The sequence below is a fragment of the Kogia breviceps genome, chromosome 18 (assembly GCF_026419965.1).
Source record: "Kogia breviceps isolate mKogBre1 chromosome 18, mKogBre1 haplotype 1, whole genome shotgun sequence".
Taxonomy (NCBI): Eukaryota; Metazoa; Chordata; class Mammalia; order Artiodactyla; family Physeteridae; genus Kogia; species Kogia breviceps.
This window is the reverse complement of record NC_081327.1, coordinates 27,412,814-27,426,758: the sequence shown is the minus strand read 5'-3', so window position 1 is coordinate 27,426,758 and position 13,945 is coordinate 27,412,814. Positions and strand designations below refer to the sequence as shown.

The window sequence follows — 13,945 nt, the reverse complement described above, 5'->3', positions numbered from 1 at the left end:
TTTAGCTGTTTGATACCCTGTAGTTAATGCTGCTTTATTAGAAGCCCATACAATTCTTCACATGGGTGTCAAAATAATTTCAGTGAAAATGATGTTGTGTGGACTCATCAGGCTGAAGTCTTCATCTTGTGATTACAGATGGGTTATTGTCTGCTGTTTCACTGTCTTCCAAGCCTTTTGCTGGACGAGCTAGACTTAACAATCTCCATTAATGTACTTTGGCATTTCACATGGCTCGTCAGGCCACAAACACGATGGTCTTTAATAATTTTTTTTTAAATCCTGCGATGCTCCTTTTTAATTGATGTCCTTCATAAATTGTATTTGCCAAAGCTATAATTACTCATCAAGCAGTGAAAGCAAACCTACCTCCAAGTACAATGAAGATGTTCTTTTGTGAAATTATTAAGATACGCAGAGTAAATTTTTTTAGCTCTGCTTTATAATTATATCTTTTGGGAATGTATCTTTGGGGATCACACCTATTAGAGCCCATCACATTGGAAAGGACCGATCATCACTAGCACACCTCATAAATGTCCCTGCCTCACAGTGACCATTTCCCAGTATATATGAGGTCTTTAAAGCAGTTGGAATTGGCCTATTTCTTTTTTTTTTTTTTTTGCGGTACGCGGGCCTCTCACTGTTGTGGCCTCTCCCGTTGCGAAGCACAGGCTCCGGACGCGCAGGCTCAGCGGCCATGGCTCACGGGCCCAGCCGCTCCGCGGCATGTGGGATCCTCCCGGACTGGGGCACGAACCTGCGTCCCCCGCATCGGCAGGCGGACTCCCAACCACTGCGCCACCAGGGAAGCCCTGGCCTATTTCTTTCATAATGTTTTTAAATGCTCTTTAGAGTGGTTAACTCTCTGTTTCACCTGAGTTTCATTTAATTTATTTGAAATATTTTGTTTTGACTCTTGAAATCGCATAGAAGAACCTTATATCATTGGGTAGGGGATCCTGGAAGGAACATCAGTGGAGAGTTACCACCGAAAACGTTTGGAAATAGGCCAAATTAAGGTGACTTAGAATCGCATAATTTAGACATTCGCATTTACGTGATTCGCAGAATGCGTAAACTTTACCATGGTGCAAATTTACGATATTAGCTTTTATAAGAAGGATCCAGGGAGAGTAAGAAAGTACTGTCAATAAAGGATTTGGAACAAGGTTTCCCAGAGTGTGTTCCCACAGGGTGTCGTGGGGGAAACGAAAAGGAAGCACTCCACAGCGAACCTGGGAGGGAAGTTTACCATCTCCCACTTAAAGAAGAGTCAGGTGTGTCCAAGTAGGAACCTTGCCGTCTTTTGTGTCATTTTGTCTCCAGTGTCTTGCATGTTGTAGGCATAGAAATATTTGCTGAAGAGTGAACTGCAGGACTTCTCAGAGCCTTTAACTTTACAGCGAGCACTGTGACTCATCCAAGAGAGGGCAGTGATCTGCAGCCTTTCCCAAACTTATTGGACTTTGGAACCCTTTTCTTGAGGAACGTTTTACTAGACTTAGTAAATGAGATACCCTCTGGGAAATTCAAGCTTTGAGTAAGATCGTTAAAAATAAAGTTTTGAAATTGATCACCGAGTGAAATATTCAAGTTTTTTACTGCGATTGGAACCTAAGTGATGCAGATTATGCAGTAGGAGGGATGTCAGACTTCATTGCTTGTATCTGTGATTTGGGGCAAGTTGCCTGACCCCGAAAGGCCCCAGTGTGTTCATCTGTAAAATAGGGATAGTAATTATATTTCTCTAACTGGTTCTTGGGAAAATAAATTACATTTGGTCCCACTCTGGAAAGTTAAATGAAACTATGTAGAGGACTTCACTGGGTAAACCCTTATTATCACTATCATCATAAAAAAGTAAGGGATAAAATTGCTCCATTTAGGATGGTCGATTATGATACACTGAAGTTAAAATGCGAATGACCTTTCGACCTTTCTCCCTTTCTCCCTTCCTTCAAGAAACAGTGGAGGGCTTCTCACATGCTAGGCATTGTTGTTAGTTCTGAGGGAGACAACAGTGAACACAGTTAAGGCCCCTTCCCTCGTGGACCTAGGGTTTTTGTAATATAATGTGTTTACCAATGTCATGGTCTCTTAGAACATAAATTTAATTGTACACAATTCAGTTAAAGTTAACTGTTCTGAGGTCATTATATTTGAGATCCTCCCCAAAGGTTCACTTTTTCTCTCAGAATTGGACCTGTTCTTACATGAAACAAGCAACACAAGATTCAGAGGTCATGTTTTAAAAGAAAATAAATTAAGTTAGCATTACTCAATAAGGTAAAGCCAGGGAAACGTGGGATCCCTTTCTTCCTGATCAGGTCCACCATGGCAGTCGGGTGGCCAGATTTAGCAAATAAAAACATACAACATGCAGTTAAATTTGAATCCCCCATAAATAAAGAATAATTTTTTTCTACAAGTATATCCCAAATACTGCAAGGGACATACTTATGCTAAAATAAAAAGTGGTATATTTAAAAATGAAATTTAACTGGGCATCCTGTAGTTTTTTTTTTTTTTTTTTTTTCTGACTACCCTTCCTCTCTAAACCAGGGGCCCAGCCCCCTGCACAGAAGAAAGATGATTGCAGCAAGTCAACGTTTGAATCCATCTGTGCAGAGGAGATATTTTGCCCCAAACAGAATAGGAACCTTTCCTTCCATTTGAAATGATTTATAGCTGTTCCCGCCTGATCGCCGAGTGTTTCCAAATTAAAAGCCATTAATTAAGGCCTTATATAGATACAAAAGATATGCGAGGAGTGCTTTGTAATTCCAGCTCAGTACTTCAGGTGAGAGCTTTTCAAATTACGTGGACCACTGGAGCCACCTGCTTGAGGAACCACGGTGGGAGCCGCCTCGTGGCTCACCAGCACGCCACCGTGCCAGCGTTGTTACTGATTTTTCTCATTTCTCCAGGGCAAATACTAATTAATGGATACAATTCACAGCTGATTAGCTGTGGTTTCTTCAGTAATTACATTCGCATACTAACTGTTCAGAAGAGGATTTCTAACCCAGTTCTTATTTCACTGTAAGCTTAATTTGTTTTTTGAATTGTTTAGGCCCTTCGTTTAATAGCCATTTTATTTTTCTTTGTTGTTTTAGGTGCTATTAGATAATAAGTGAGTTTAATCTTTAAAAAAATGTTCTCTGATAATGAGCTGTTTGCCTTAAATGGATTTCTAATTCCCCAACAAAACCTACATTTAAATAACAGTAAAGTTGTGATACAGGCTTTCAGGAGGTTTGAGTCAGGAATGGGTACGTGGAATATGCATCGTGGCCCAAGTTCTCATAAATCTCCAAAAAGAACATTCTGAATGGAGGCCCGAGATCTTAATTCTAAAATCATTCATTCATCAAAAATTCCAAGATAGAAACCTATCCCTTTTCTTGCATATATTTTAAAAAAATGGGGGAAAACGGTGTGTGTGTCCATGCTCCTGCTCACGTGCTTCTTTTTATTTTTAAAATTATTATTATTATTATTTTTTGGCGGTACGCGGGCCTCTCACTGTGGTGGCCTCTCCCGTTGCGGAGCACAGGCTCCGGACGCGCAGGCTCAGCGGCCATGGCTCACGGGCCCAGCCGCTCCACGGCATGTGGGATCTTCCCGGGCCGCGGCACGAACCCGCATCCCCTGCATCGGCAGGCGGACTCTCAACCACTGCGCCACCAGGGAAGCCCTTTTAAAATTATTTTAAAAACACTTTATTGAGGTATCATGGACCTATAAAAAAAACTACATATTTCATGTATACACTTGATGAGTTTGGAGATAAGTATACATTTGTGAAGCCATCACCATGTGTTTTTGATGTCACATGCCTTCAGAGAAACTAAAGGGCTTTCTTAAGCGCTAACAAACACATCTTTCATAAATCCTTATGAAGATACTTATCCAAATGAATCTGAGGGCTCGTTGTGTGAGGATGTATTTAGGTGTGATTTTACAGGGTGGGATTTTGCTTCTGTAGACCATAACAGCGTTCTGGAACCCTTAGAGCCTTCCGTATAAAACCTGTTTGGTTCTTGGATCCCTGACATGAGAAAGTGCAGCGTGTCAATCCCGCTTCTGTGCACGAACCCTACAGGTTCAGAGTCAGAGGATGAGAGCCCCCCAGAAATAAGTGCTTGTGGGTTTATTGGGAGGAGGATTATGTGGGTCTTTCATATCTATGTGTCTGTATCTATATTTATTCTCTGTATTTATCTGTGTGTTTGTATCTATCTGTGTACCTATCTCTTTGGGAAAATTGTGCCTTTTACTTTAAATAATTACTAGCTCTATTTATAATAGAGAATGGATATACATTTCACCCTGTGGAGACCAAACCTATGTGTTATTTGATGCATGAAAGGAAGGAAATAATACACTTTATGAAAAGAAGGGCATTCTTTTACCATTTAAAAATCATGAAAATAATATAGCTCCGGATAATTATGCTCACAGAGCCTTTCCACATTGCCAGACTGATAAGAGAATGTTTAAAGCAACAAAACGTTCCTACTTAGACCATCTGAACCTGAAAATACGTTTCTGCCAAAATCCAAGTTTTACATTTTGATAACAGGTCTCTAGAAGGAAAGAGCTTATGTCTGAAATGCTGATACAGTCTTACTTGTGATGGCCTGAATGGGCTATTGTGTTAGGGAATTAAAAATTGCTGTGTTCATAGGATCCCGCTTATTTTTTAAACCTCTTTGCACTTAATGTTACATTGAGAGATTAAATACCACTGTTTTCAACAGCTCTGATGGATATAGATATCGTTTTAAACTCTGGAGATTTAAAAAATACTCTTTAGTCTTATTATTTATTTATATTCACGCCACACCCCATTCACGGGAAAATAGAATTTGAGTCCTGGGAATTGAATTCTATTCACTTTAATTCACATTTTAACCTACCCACACTTGTGACATCTGTTCTTGAAAAGTAAGCTATGAAATCCCAACATGCTTTAAAAATGTGTCAGGGTGATTTTCTTGGAAAACTCTTTTCCTGCTAACCTCTGACAAATGCCAGTTCGATAAACAACACCCACTAGTGACCAGTTGGCCAAACGTTTACAGTTGTCTCCCTTTGCTATTAGTCTCGATGAGCAACAACACTATTTTCTAGAATTATCGCGTTAGCTTAACTCGGTGCTTTATTTTCTAAGGGAACCAGCCGACAGCATATAGCATAGTGCTCTGAAATCTGTCACAGTTCACATTTGGTCCGAGTGAAACCACCCTTTTATCTCATAACACCAACATTCTTTCCAAATCCCATACGAGCAGTAAGTAAACCCTCAGAATTCTTTATGATGCTGCATAGTAACATAAAACGATCTGTTTTCTTTCAGTTTGGAAACAACAATAACTACATGAATATGGCTGAAGCAAACAACGCTTTCTTTGCAGCCAGCGAGGTAGGTGTCTGCCTTAATGTATCTGTTCATGTTTTGTGTGTTATTTAGATCATTTAACAGGCTTGAAGGGAAAAGCCAAGTATTGAATTTATCTTGTTATTACGTGGCACGAGGTAACGACTTTGGAGGAAAAACGAGAAAAACCTATTGGAAGAGAAAATAACCTGACAAGTCTTTATCACTCGTCCATAGGCTGTTAGGAACGTTAGTAATTCACATACACATCTCTTGATGAAAAGAATATAGATGCAAGCAAAAGTAAATATATAAGAAAGGATAGAATATCTATCCAAACTATATTTGGAAACTAGGATGGAAGGGACTCCTAATAGAAAATATTTAAACTTCACACAGCTCTGGGGATAATTTCATTGAGTTGACATGGTTTGGGAACAGTGTGGCAGAACAGTATTACAACTTCTGGGGTCTTCAGTGAGAGTGGTGTAAAATGAGTGTTTTTGTTAGATTCCTACACCCTAGTACGGCGCCTGGCACATAGTAGATGCTCAATAAATATGTATTGAAGGAATGAATGAATGAATGAATGAATGGGCATGCTCCAAGACTCGGCTATAGCTAGGAAAATCAGTCGATGGATTTGAAATGCAACACCATGGTGGCTCTGAGTTTGTCTGCAGTTTACCAGTGCCCATGGAACAGACATATTTTTATTGCTGTTTTCACTGCCTTCCCTACTTAGTGACTTAAGGCTGCTGTCTTGGTCTCATTGGCCTGCCCTCCAGAACAACCTCCATCTTGATTAGATCAAGAAAGAGTGGATATATGTATATGTATAACTGCCTCACTTTGCTGTACAGCAGAAAGTAACACAACATTGTGAATCAGCTGTACTCCAATACAAATTTTTAAAAAAAGAAATGGTTTCCTAAAAAATGGTAGACTGTGTGAGATTTAAGATTTTAAAACAAGAACAAGGAGAAGTGAAATTGGTCCAAATGGAACCTTTCCTCTTGTGATTCCTGTAATAAAAAATCTTCATTTTCCAAATACATTCAAATATAGGAAACTGGACCAGCTTGACCCCAGAGAATGAAAATCATAATGGCTTTGTAAATGATCTCAGTTACGGGGAAGCAAGTGGTATGGAAGAAATTAACTTGGAGAAATGAGTAGAAAAAGTTGGAGAATCGAGAACTCAGAGTATCCGTGGATTAATCATTTTTGCAGTGACCATCATCTCTCTAACCAAGGATACTGCCTAGATAAGGGAATATTGTTTGGCACTGGCTGCTGTGTTGTTTGTGATAATGAGCACAAACCCCATCTGTAAGGACAACATGATGTTTCATTCTGTAGGATTTTTTTCCCTACATTTGAATCAAACATTGATGAAAGCTCTACTGCCAGCAGCTGTTCAGAGACAATTTAATTCCAGCTGTGATAATTCACCGTGTCAGACATTGGCTGTTATATGTTGATACAACAGTTCTCCAGATTTGCATTTTTATCAAAAGGAACAAATGTTTTGAACATTTCAGTACAGATGGTATTTAATCATGTACATACTACTTTAACATGTACAAGGTAAACACTGGAAAGTCAATATCTGTAAAAAGTAATCATATAAACTAAACTGATTAATCTGATATTGGTCATATGGCATAGTTGCAAAAGTCAATGTCTTTTTCTTTGGTTGCTGCCATACTTGGTAATTTTTATTATCTCAGATAACCAGTGTTGTGATTATTCTTTTCTCTAAGGAATGTTTAACTTTATATTTAATGGATTACCCCTCTTTAAAAGTCATTTAAGATTTTAGCATTTTCTTCGTTATATAATATATTATGGTATTATTTTATTGGGTTATGAAATAGTAATATATTAATTCTAGCTCAAAATTAATTTGTCTTTAAAAATATATACTGGAGGAACACATAATATGTAAGATCTCTCTTTATTCCTTAACAAAAATAAAAATGACAACCTTAATTTTACTGCCTCACTTAAGACATGTTAGAATTTAAGAAGTAATCTTATATAATTATTTCACTGTACATCTTTTCTTGAACAAAACATAAAGCCCAAGTAAATGTTAATGCACTATGTTATAGTATGTGCCTATTCCCAAACACTGCATTAAAAGTAAATTTATTTGTTTTTTTAACATTTTAATGAGTGCAGACTAATTCAGGAAGACTTGAGGATTGATGCTGTAAAGTCGAAATTGTGCCTGAAACCGATTCCCTTCCCATAGATATCGCCCTGTAGATAAAACTACGGGGACCAGGATGCTCTGGGTTTGAAATTCACACATTTGCTTTATGTTTTCTGTCTGTGTCATGATTACCCTGACCATTTTTAAAGTACTTTAAATATTTATTGAAATAATATTTCAAGTGTTAATTACAGTGGTAATGAAAACAGCCAAATGCCACATATCAAGAATGAGTGTTTATCCGTATTGTTAATGTGATATGTTAGATTTCATTAAGCAGTAATGGGGTAGCAAATGAGTCACAAATTACAGTTGCATCTGTTACTAGACCACATTAGTGCCAAAATAACGGCAAATGCAGCCATAGGGTTACATTCATTAGCCAACCACGCTTGTGGCCAATTCATCCCTTTGTGTTTGAGAACTCGGGATACCACTGTCAGAAATTGACATCCTTGGGGGGGTCATTATTAGAATAAATATGTCAGAAAATCTAATATTTCATTCTAGCTTTCAAATGTGTTATTATGCTCTAATGTTTTGCATCTATTGAATCTGCTAAGAACCTCAAGATGTTCAATTGTCCTGCCGTAGACTACCATAGCTTGCGACCTCTTTATTTCTGGTGAGATACAAATAGTAGTTGACAGGTTCTATAGGCAAGAAATGTTTTTTGTTTCCCCCTTGCGTTTGTTTCTATTTTCTCTCAAATGGTTCTTAAGTTACATCATCATTGATAGCTTGAACAAGGATGATTTTCAGCTCTTAATTAGTTCTTTTAACCAGTTACAACAGATTCAAATTATCTGGCAGCAATTCATTCTTCAAAAAATGCTATTAGTAATAAATGAACTATAATGTTGATCCTCTGAGCTAGGAATAAAAAATATCTGAGCTGTCCCCGAACCGCTTCACCCTACCAAAAAAATATTCTAGACCTTGACCCTTCTCCCCACAAAATCCAAGTTCTATTTTAAGAAAGATAGTTCATGGGGTTCAGCAAGGCAGCCCTGATTTGCATCCCAAGGCCCTATGTGAAAATACTATCTTGAAGAATCTAAGTAGCCGTGAAGAAAACAATGCATTATTTACTTAGGTCTTGAGAAATAACACTTGTCTAGGTAATTGAGCAACATCCATGGAATTAGAACATTTCTATCGATATATCTCTATGCTCTGTTCTATGGTCTTTAAAAGCTGAAGACTGGAAGAACAGTGTTCTGATAAATACATATCAAAATCTTCCTGTAAAAGAAAATAACTCTCCTTACAATTTAAATAAAAGCCATGGATATATATACTCTGATAATCCTTATATGAAATGCTTTATTACAAACAGTAACAATTTCCATGGAAGCATTCATTGCACTTGAGAATATACCAATAAGGAAATTTAAAAAGCAAACCATACATTCAGTGTCACTTGTTTTATATGTTGTGTCAGAAGGGAAATATGTGTGATGTTCACTTCTGGATTAATGTTGTGTTGTGTGCTCCACAAAATCATCAGCATTTGATGAAGCATGTGGATAATGTAAGCGTTTGAGCCATTTCACTAACATATCAATAAAGTGGCAATTTGTTATATAGCCAAATCTAATGTCGCTAGTGCTCCAACTAACAACAAAGACAGATGTTGCTAATTAAGTACGCATTAAAAAACTGTTAATACTGATACTCCATTAAAATCATATGATAATGAGACTCAAATCTTTAATCAGAATGATCAGCAAAACTTTATATATGGAAATCTGTGTTTAAGATATTTTCATTTGAGAAATAAATATTTGGCCTAGCTATGTAGTATTTTCATGCGAAATCTTTCTTTTTCCCTCCAAGGAGAAATAAGATATAGGAAGAGAATATGAAGATATTTGTATTTTGTTTCCTTTAGCAGACGTTCCATACACCAAGCCTCGGGGATGAGGAGTTTGAAATACCACCGATCACGCCACCTCCAGAGTCGGACCCCGCTCTGGGCATGCCTGATGTACTTCTACCTTTTCAAGGCCTCAGCGATCCGTTGCCTTCCCAGGGAAGTGAATTCACGCCCCAGTTTCCCCCTCAAAGCCTGGATCTTCCTTCCATTACAATCTCAAGAAATCTCGTGGAACAAGATGGCGTGCTTCATAGCAGTGGGTTGCATATGGTAGGCAGCAAATTTACTGCTTGAAAAGTGTTTTAGTTATTGTTTGTACTTCTCAGGGTAAAGATCTGAGAGCCCATGTTCTAAAACATGTTCGTGCCTATCCACCGGTGGATGTGTGGATTGTTCCTCCCAATGCCATTTAAATGCACGTAGTGGATTAATCCCTGGTGTGGGACAAGAGCGTGCTGGGTTGGTTGACTTGAAAGAGGAGGACCCTACAAGATCCTTCTGGTTTGAAATGAGTTTCTGAGAAGTCTGATTCATTGGTTTGAAAGCAGCCCATCTTCCCTTGCCTTTGGTTTGACAAAGAGGTATACCTGAGTTGAAAGTTTGCCCAGGAGAGATTTTAGAAATGGAAGCCCTTATCGAGTGCCTGGGTCTTTTGCATTTGTTGGATTAAAGCATCACGTTTATGATACATGATTTGCTCCTACCTGAGATGAAATATCCAACTGTGGTACAGAGAAAGGGAGAAAGAATAATCGCTTATAGCCAGCAGAGAAAAATATAGAGCGGGTTATTGTGTGAAATATACCTAATTGTGGTATTTATTGTTGTAAACATCAAGTAAGGCCCTCCAGAGAGCCAAGGTTACTAATGCAATAATTTTGGTTCTGTTTTTCTTAGTGTGCAATTATAGTTAGCAATCACCAGAGTAAATCTGCTTAAATATTTTAAACTCATCTGCTGGGATTGTTTTTTTTTTTTTCTACCATAGTATATAATGCATTTGTGTCTATCTAGGTGAGGTAGTAGGCAGACATTTTAAAACAAGGTTAATAGTTTATAGGGCTTTTTTTTTTAACTCTGATAAAATGAAACAGATGTGTTGGTATAACAAAAAACAATTCCTATTGCTTGTTTACGTATTTCTGTGCACATTATGACCATGCCAGCGATGTTTATTGGTTTCATTGTTAATTCCCCAGATAACAACAGATGATTGCCAAATATGTAGTGGATTAGCAGTGCAAAGATTCAGTGTGCTCTCTGAAATATAAGATTACTTTCCCAAATAGGATTGCGGCAACATAATTTTCTTTGCCTGTGATCTTTTGTGTTTGAGCTGAACATCAGGGTTTTTATTTTTACTTTTTTGTCAGAAAAGTATGCAGGGAACAGTCGGGAAATGGTCATTAAGTATTCATAAACGTTCCTCGCCATCACAAATAATTGTTTCCTGTGGACTTTCTTACATTTTTGTCCCTTTGACACTGGAAGGGAGGGTTCTGTCCTCTGTTCCTCTATAACCAGCCTTGCAATGTTGTGCCTGGAAAATAATAAAAATAAAAAGGGTGTTTAGTCACCAAGAGACTTTGCCCAGGGTTCACCATTATTCATAGATGCTCAGCGAGGCTCATTTAAGTTAGGGAAATAGTTAAAAGACCATATAATGCATGCTAAAATGTGTGCTTTATTAAATTGGTAAATATTTATTAATAATATAAGAATCTGCCTTTAAATTAAACATCTGATGAATTACCTTGCCTTAAAGCTATAAAACTGTTATTGCTGCTATAAAAAAAGTGTAAAGGAGGCATTTTGACTATGAAATTTCATTTCATGGTCAATTGAATTTACTATATTGGAAAGAACTAAAGATGGAATCATAAAATAATTATGATATTCACATACACTTAAAGAACAATGCTTTCACGGACTGGCATTGGAAGAGAGGACTCAATTTTTAATGCTTCTTTTGTAATGTCTTGCTAATCACTCAAGCCGTTGAATTATTTCATTGATTTTTAAAAGTATGGGTACTTTAGCCAAGTGCAAGCTGTTGTCATGGTATTTACATGGACCTCATCACGTTTATTGGTGCCTTTCTGAAGTTTTGCTGAACCCGAATGATATTTATTTTGGCAGGAAACAAACTAATCTTGTTGAAAATTCTAGTAGAATTTCACCTTGAAGAAATGTCATGGGATTTTAAATCACAAATGTTGGAAAAAATAAAATGTACCAGGACAGAATTATGATGAATACAATGTGTCGTTGGCTTTGTTCTATGTACTACCTGACATGTTCACCTATAAACTTGAATTCAGAATCGCCAGAGGCATGGTTAAAAATAGGTTATGTCAAGGTTCTTCTATATTTCCCTCCGGTGCCGAGGTGGCTGGCGACATCATAATGCTCCACAGCAGCTCCTCGGAGATTTCCCTTAGGAAGGTCACCAGAAAAATAATAAATAATACTTTATACATCATGCACTTGGCTTCCCAGTGTGCACTGGCTATCGTACCTTATGCAAGTAAGAAGTTTTATTATCCAAATGAATATGGCTGTCTGTTAAGGATTGCTATGGTGAATTAAGACTTTCATATAAGAAGAAAAGCCAGCTTGTTTATGGGGTATTGAACCAGCTTTTCTTCAGAGCTTCATTGGTTTTCCTTTAGAAAGAGTGACAGTTTGTCACATTACTGATTAGCTGCATTTTTGTTGGCAACCAGCACAACATGTTTATCTTCCTTAAGTTTCTGCCATTATATTTAAAAAACAGAAAGCAGGAACAAAAAAGAAAAGGGGGGATTAAAAAGAGTCTAATGATTAGCATTCCCATTTCAAAATATGCAAATAATGCCCTGGTATTCAAAAGCGAATTGTTGAAAAAATTGAAAGTCGATGCATTTGTGACTTCAAAGAACAACCTTGATTTGCTTGTTGCGGATATGTGTATTTTCACACAGGATGTCGCTGGCAAGTTGAAATCAACAGTCATAGTTTGGTTAAAAATTCTTCACCTCTAAGCATTATTGTCAGTTCAGATGATCAGCTGGAAATTATTTTAATCTACAAAAGATTGCAATCCTAAAAATCGACAACATGCGCTCCAAAGGGTTTCTTTCTTTCTTTTTTTTTTTTTTTAACACCTCTCTATAATCTGCCCAGCCTGCTGAGTAGCATTGACATCAGTAGTACATCAATTTCAGAAAGTGGATTATTTTTACTAGACAGCTATTGTGACATATTGGGTCAGTCATAAATGAAAGATATTCATGCAAGCATGCAATACTTGTAATGAAGTCTCACTCTGACCTTCTGTATGATTGATTCTGTAATTTAGTTTTCTCAGGCAGTGCCTGAAATGAAATGAAATCATGTTGAACAAGTTTTGAATACCCACAGTGCACCAGGAGAAGAAAAATCTGCAGCCCTAGAGGCTAGAAAGAGAGCAGCTGAACGATTTATCTCTATGCTATTATAGCCTTTGCCAGCATTCAACATTTCTTTCTTTTTTTTTTTTTTTTTCTTATTTGGCTTAAGTACTTAATTCTGCAGGTAGCAGTAAATGGGAAAATAAAATGCTGTTCAGATTTAAAATGACAGGACAGGAGTATGTGCAGGGGACTGATAAAATATCTTGAATAGAACTGACCTTTCATGTAGCTGAAAGTTACTGGGGGATTCATCCTCATAATTACCATATAGATTATTTTTATTTCTTTCCTGCAATGAAACATTTCAGAGAGCAGTAGTGCTGATTGAATGAAAATTGAACTTGTTAACATTCTTTTCAGCTTAGCCTGTTGTACATAACAGAAGGTTAGCTTTGATGAATTTCAAAATTCTCTTTGATATCCAAGAAACAGACAGTAAAATAATTGTCTCTAGTCTGATATTTTGTATGCCCCCCAAAAGAGAATTTATAAAACACACTGATAATTCACATACTTTTTCTTCGTGCATTATGTTTCGTGTTTGGAAGAGCGACGTTTTCTGTTTGATATTGCTTTGGACTTAATTGCGATAGCACATATTTATAGAAAACACTACTGATGCTCTGATGATATCAAACATAGTACTAGAAAATTGACAAAGATGGAAGTAAGGGAGCTAAATTTGGGTATGGCAGTCTCTGTACCCGTTAAGGAAAGAGAATAAGAGAGAAAAAAGTCCTACAGAAGGTATGCACACAGAGAAGAAAAGTACCAGCTTTTAAAATATTCACAAAGCTCTTATGTCATAATCCAGACAGACATCATTTTTGATCAGAAAAATAAGAATGTATCAACATAATACTCCTAAATTACCAGGCTTATTTTAGAAGTTTTGATTTTTCGTACAGTCATTTAGTAGGGGTCTAATTCTGAATTATTTTTATTTTCACAAAATGACTTTCACGCCGTTTTTGTACTATCCAAAATCTTACGTTAAGAGAAATCGCAGACTTTTCAATTAATAC

The 13,945-nt window shown here is 37.1% G+C and overlaps 1 protein-coding gene across 4 annotated transcripts in view; it reads left to right on the top strand.

Moving 5' to 3' along the window:
* Positions 1–13,945, top strand: part of TOX3 (TOX high mobility group box family member 3) — a 108,859-nt gene that overhangs the window by 71,770 nt on the left and 23,144 nt on the right. For 3 of the 4 annotated variants that reach the window (XM_067020094.1, XM_059043708.2, XM_067020093.1), the window contains exons 2-3: positions 5,366–5,431; positions 9,502–9,756. In XM_067020094.1, coding sequence (XP_066876195.1) covers positions 5,387–5,431; positions 9,502–9,756 — 300 coding nt within the window. In that variant the 5' untranslated portion in view covers positions 5,366–5,386. The remainder of the gene's footprint in view (positions 1–5,365; positions 5,432–9,501; positions 9,757–13,945) is intronic. The other variant, XM_067020092.1, reaches the window with a different exon arrangement.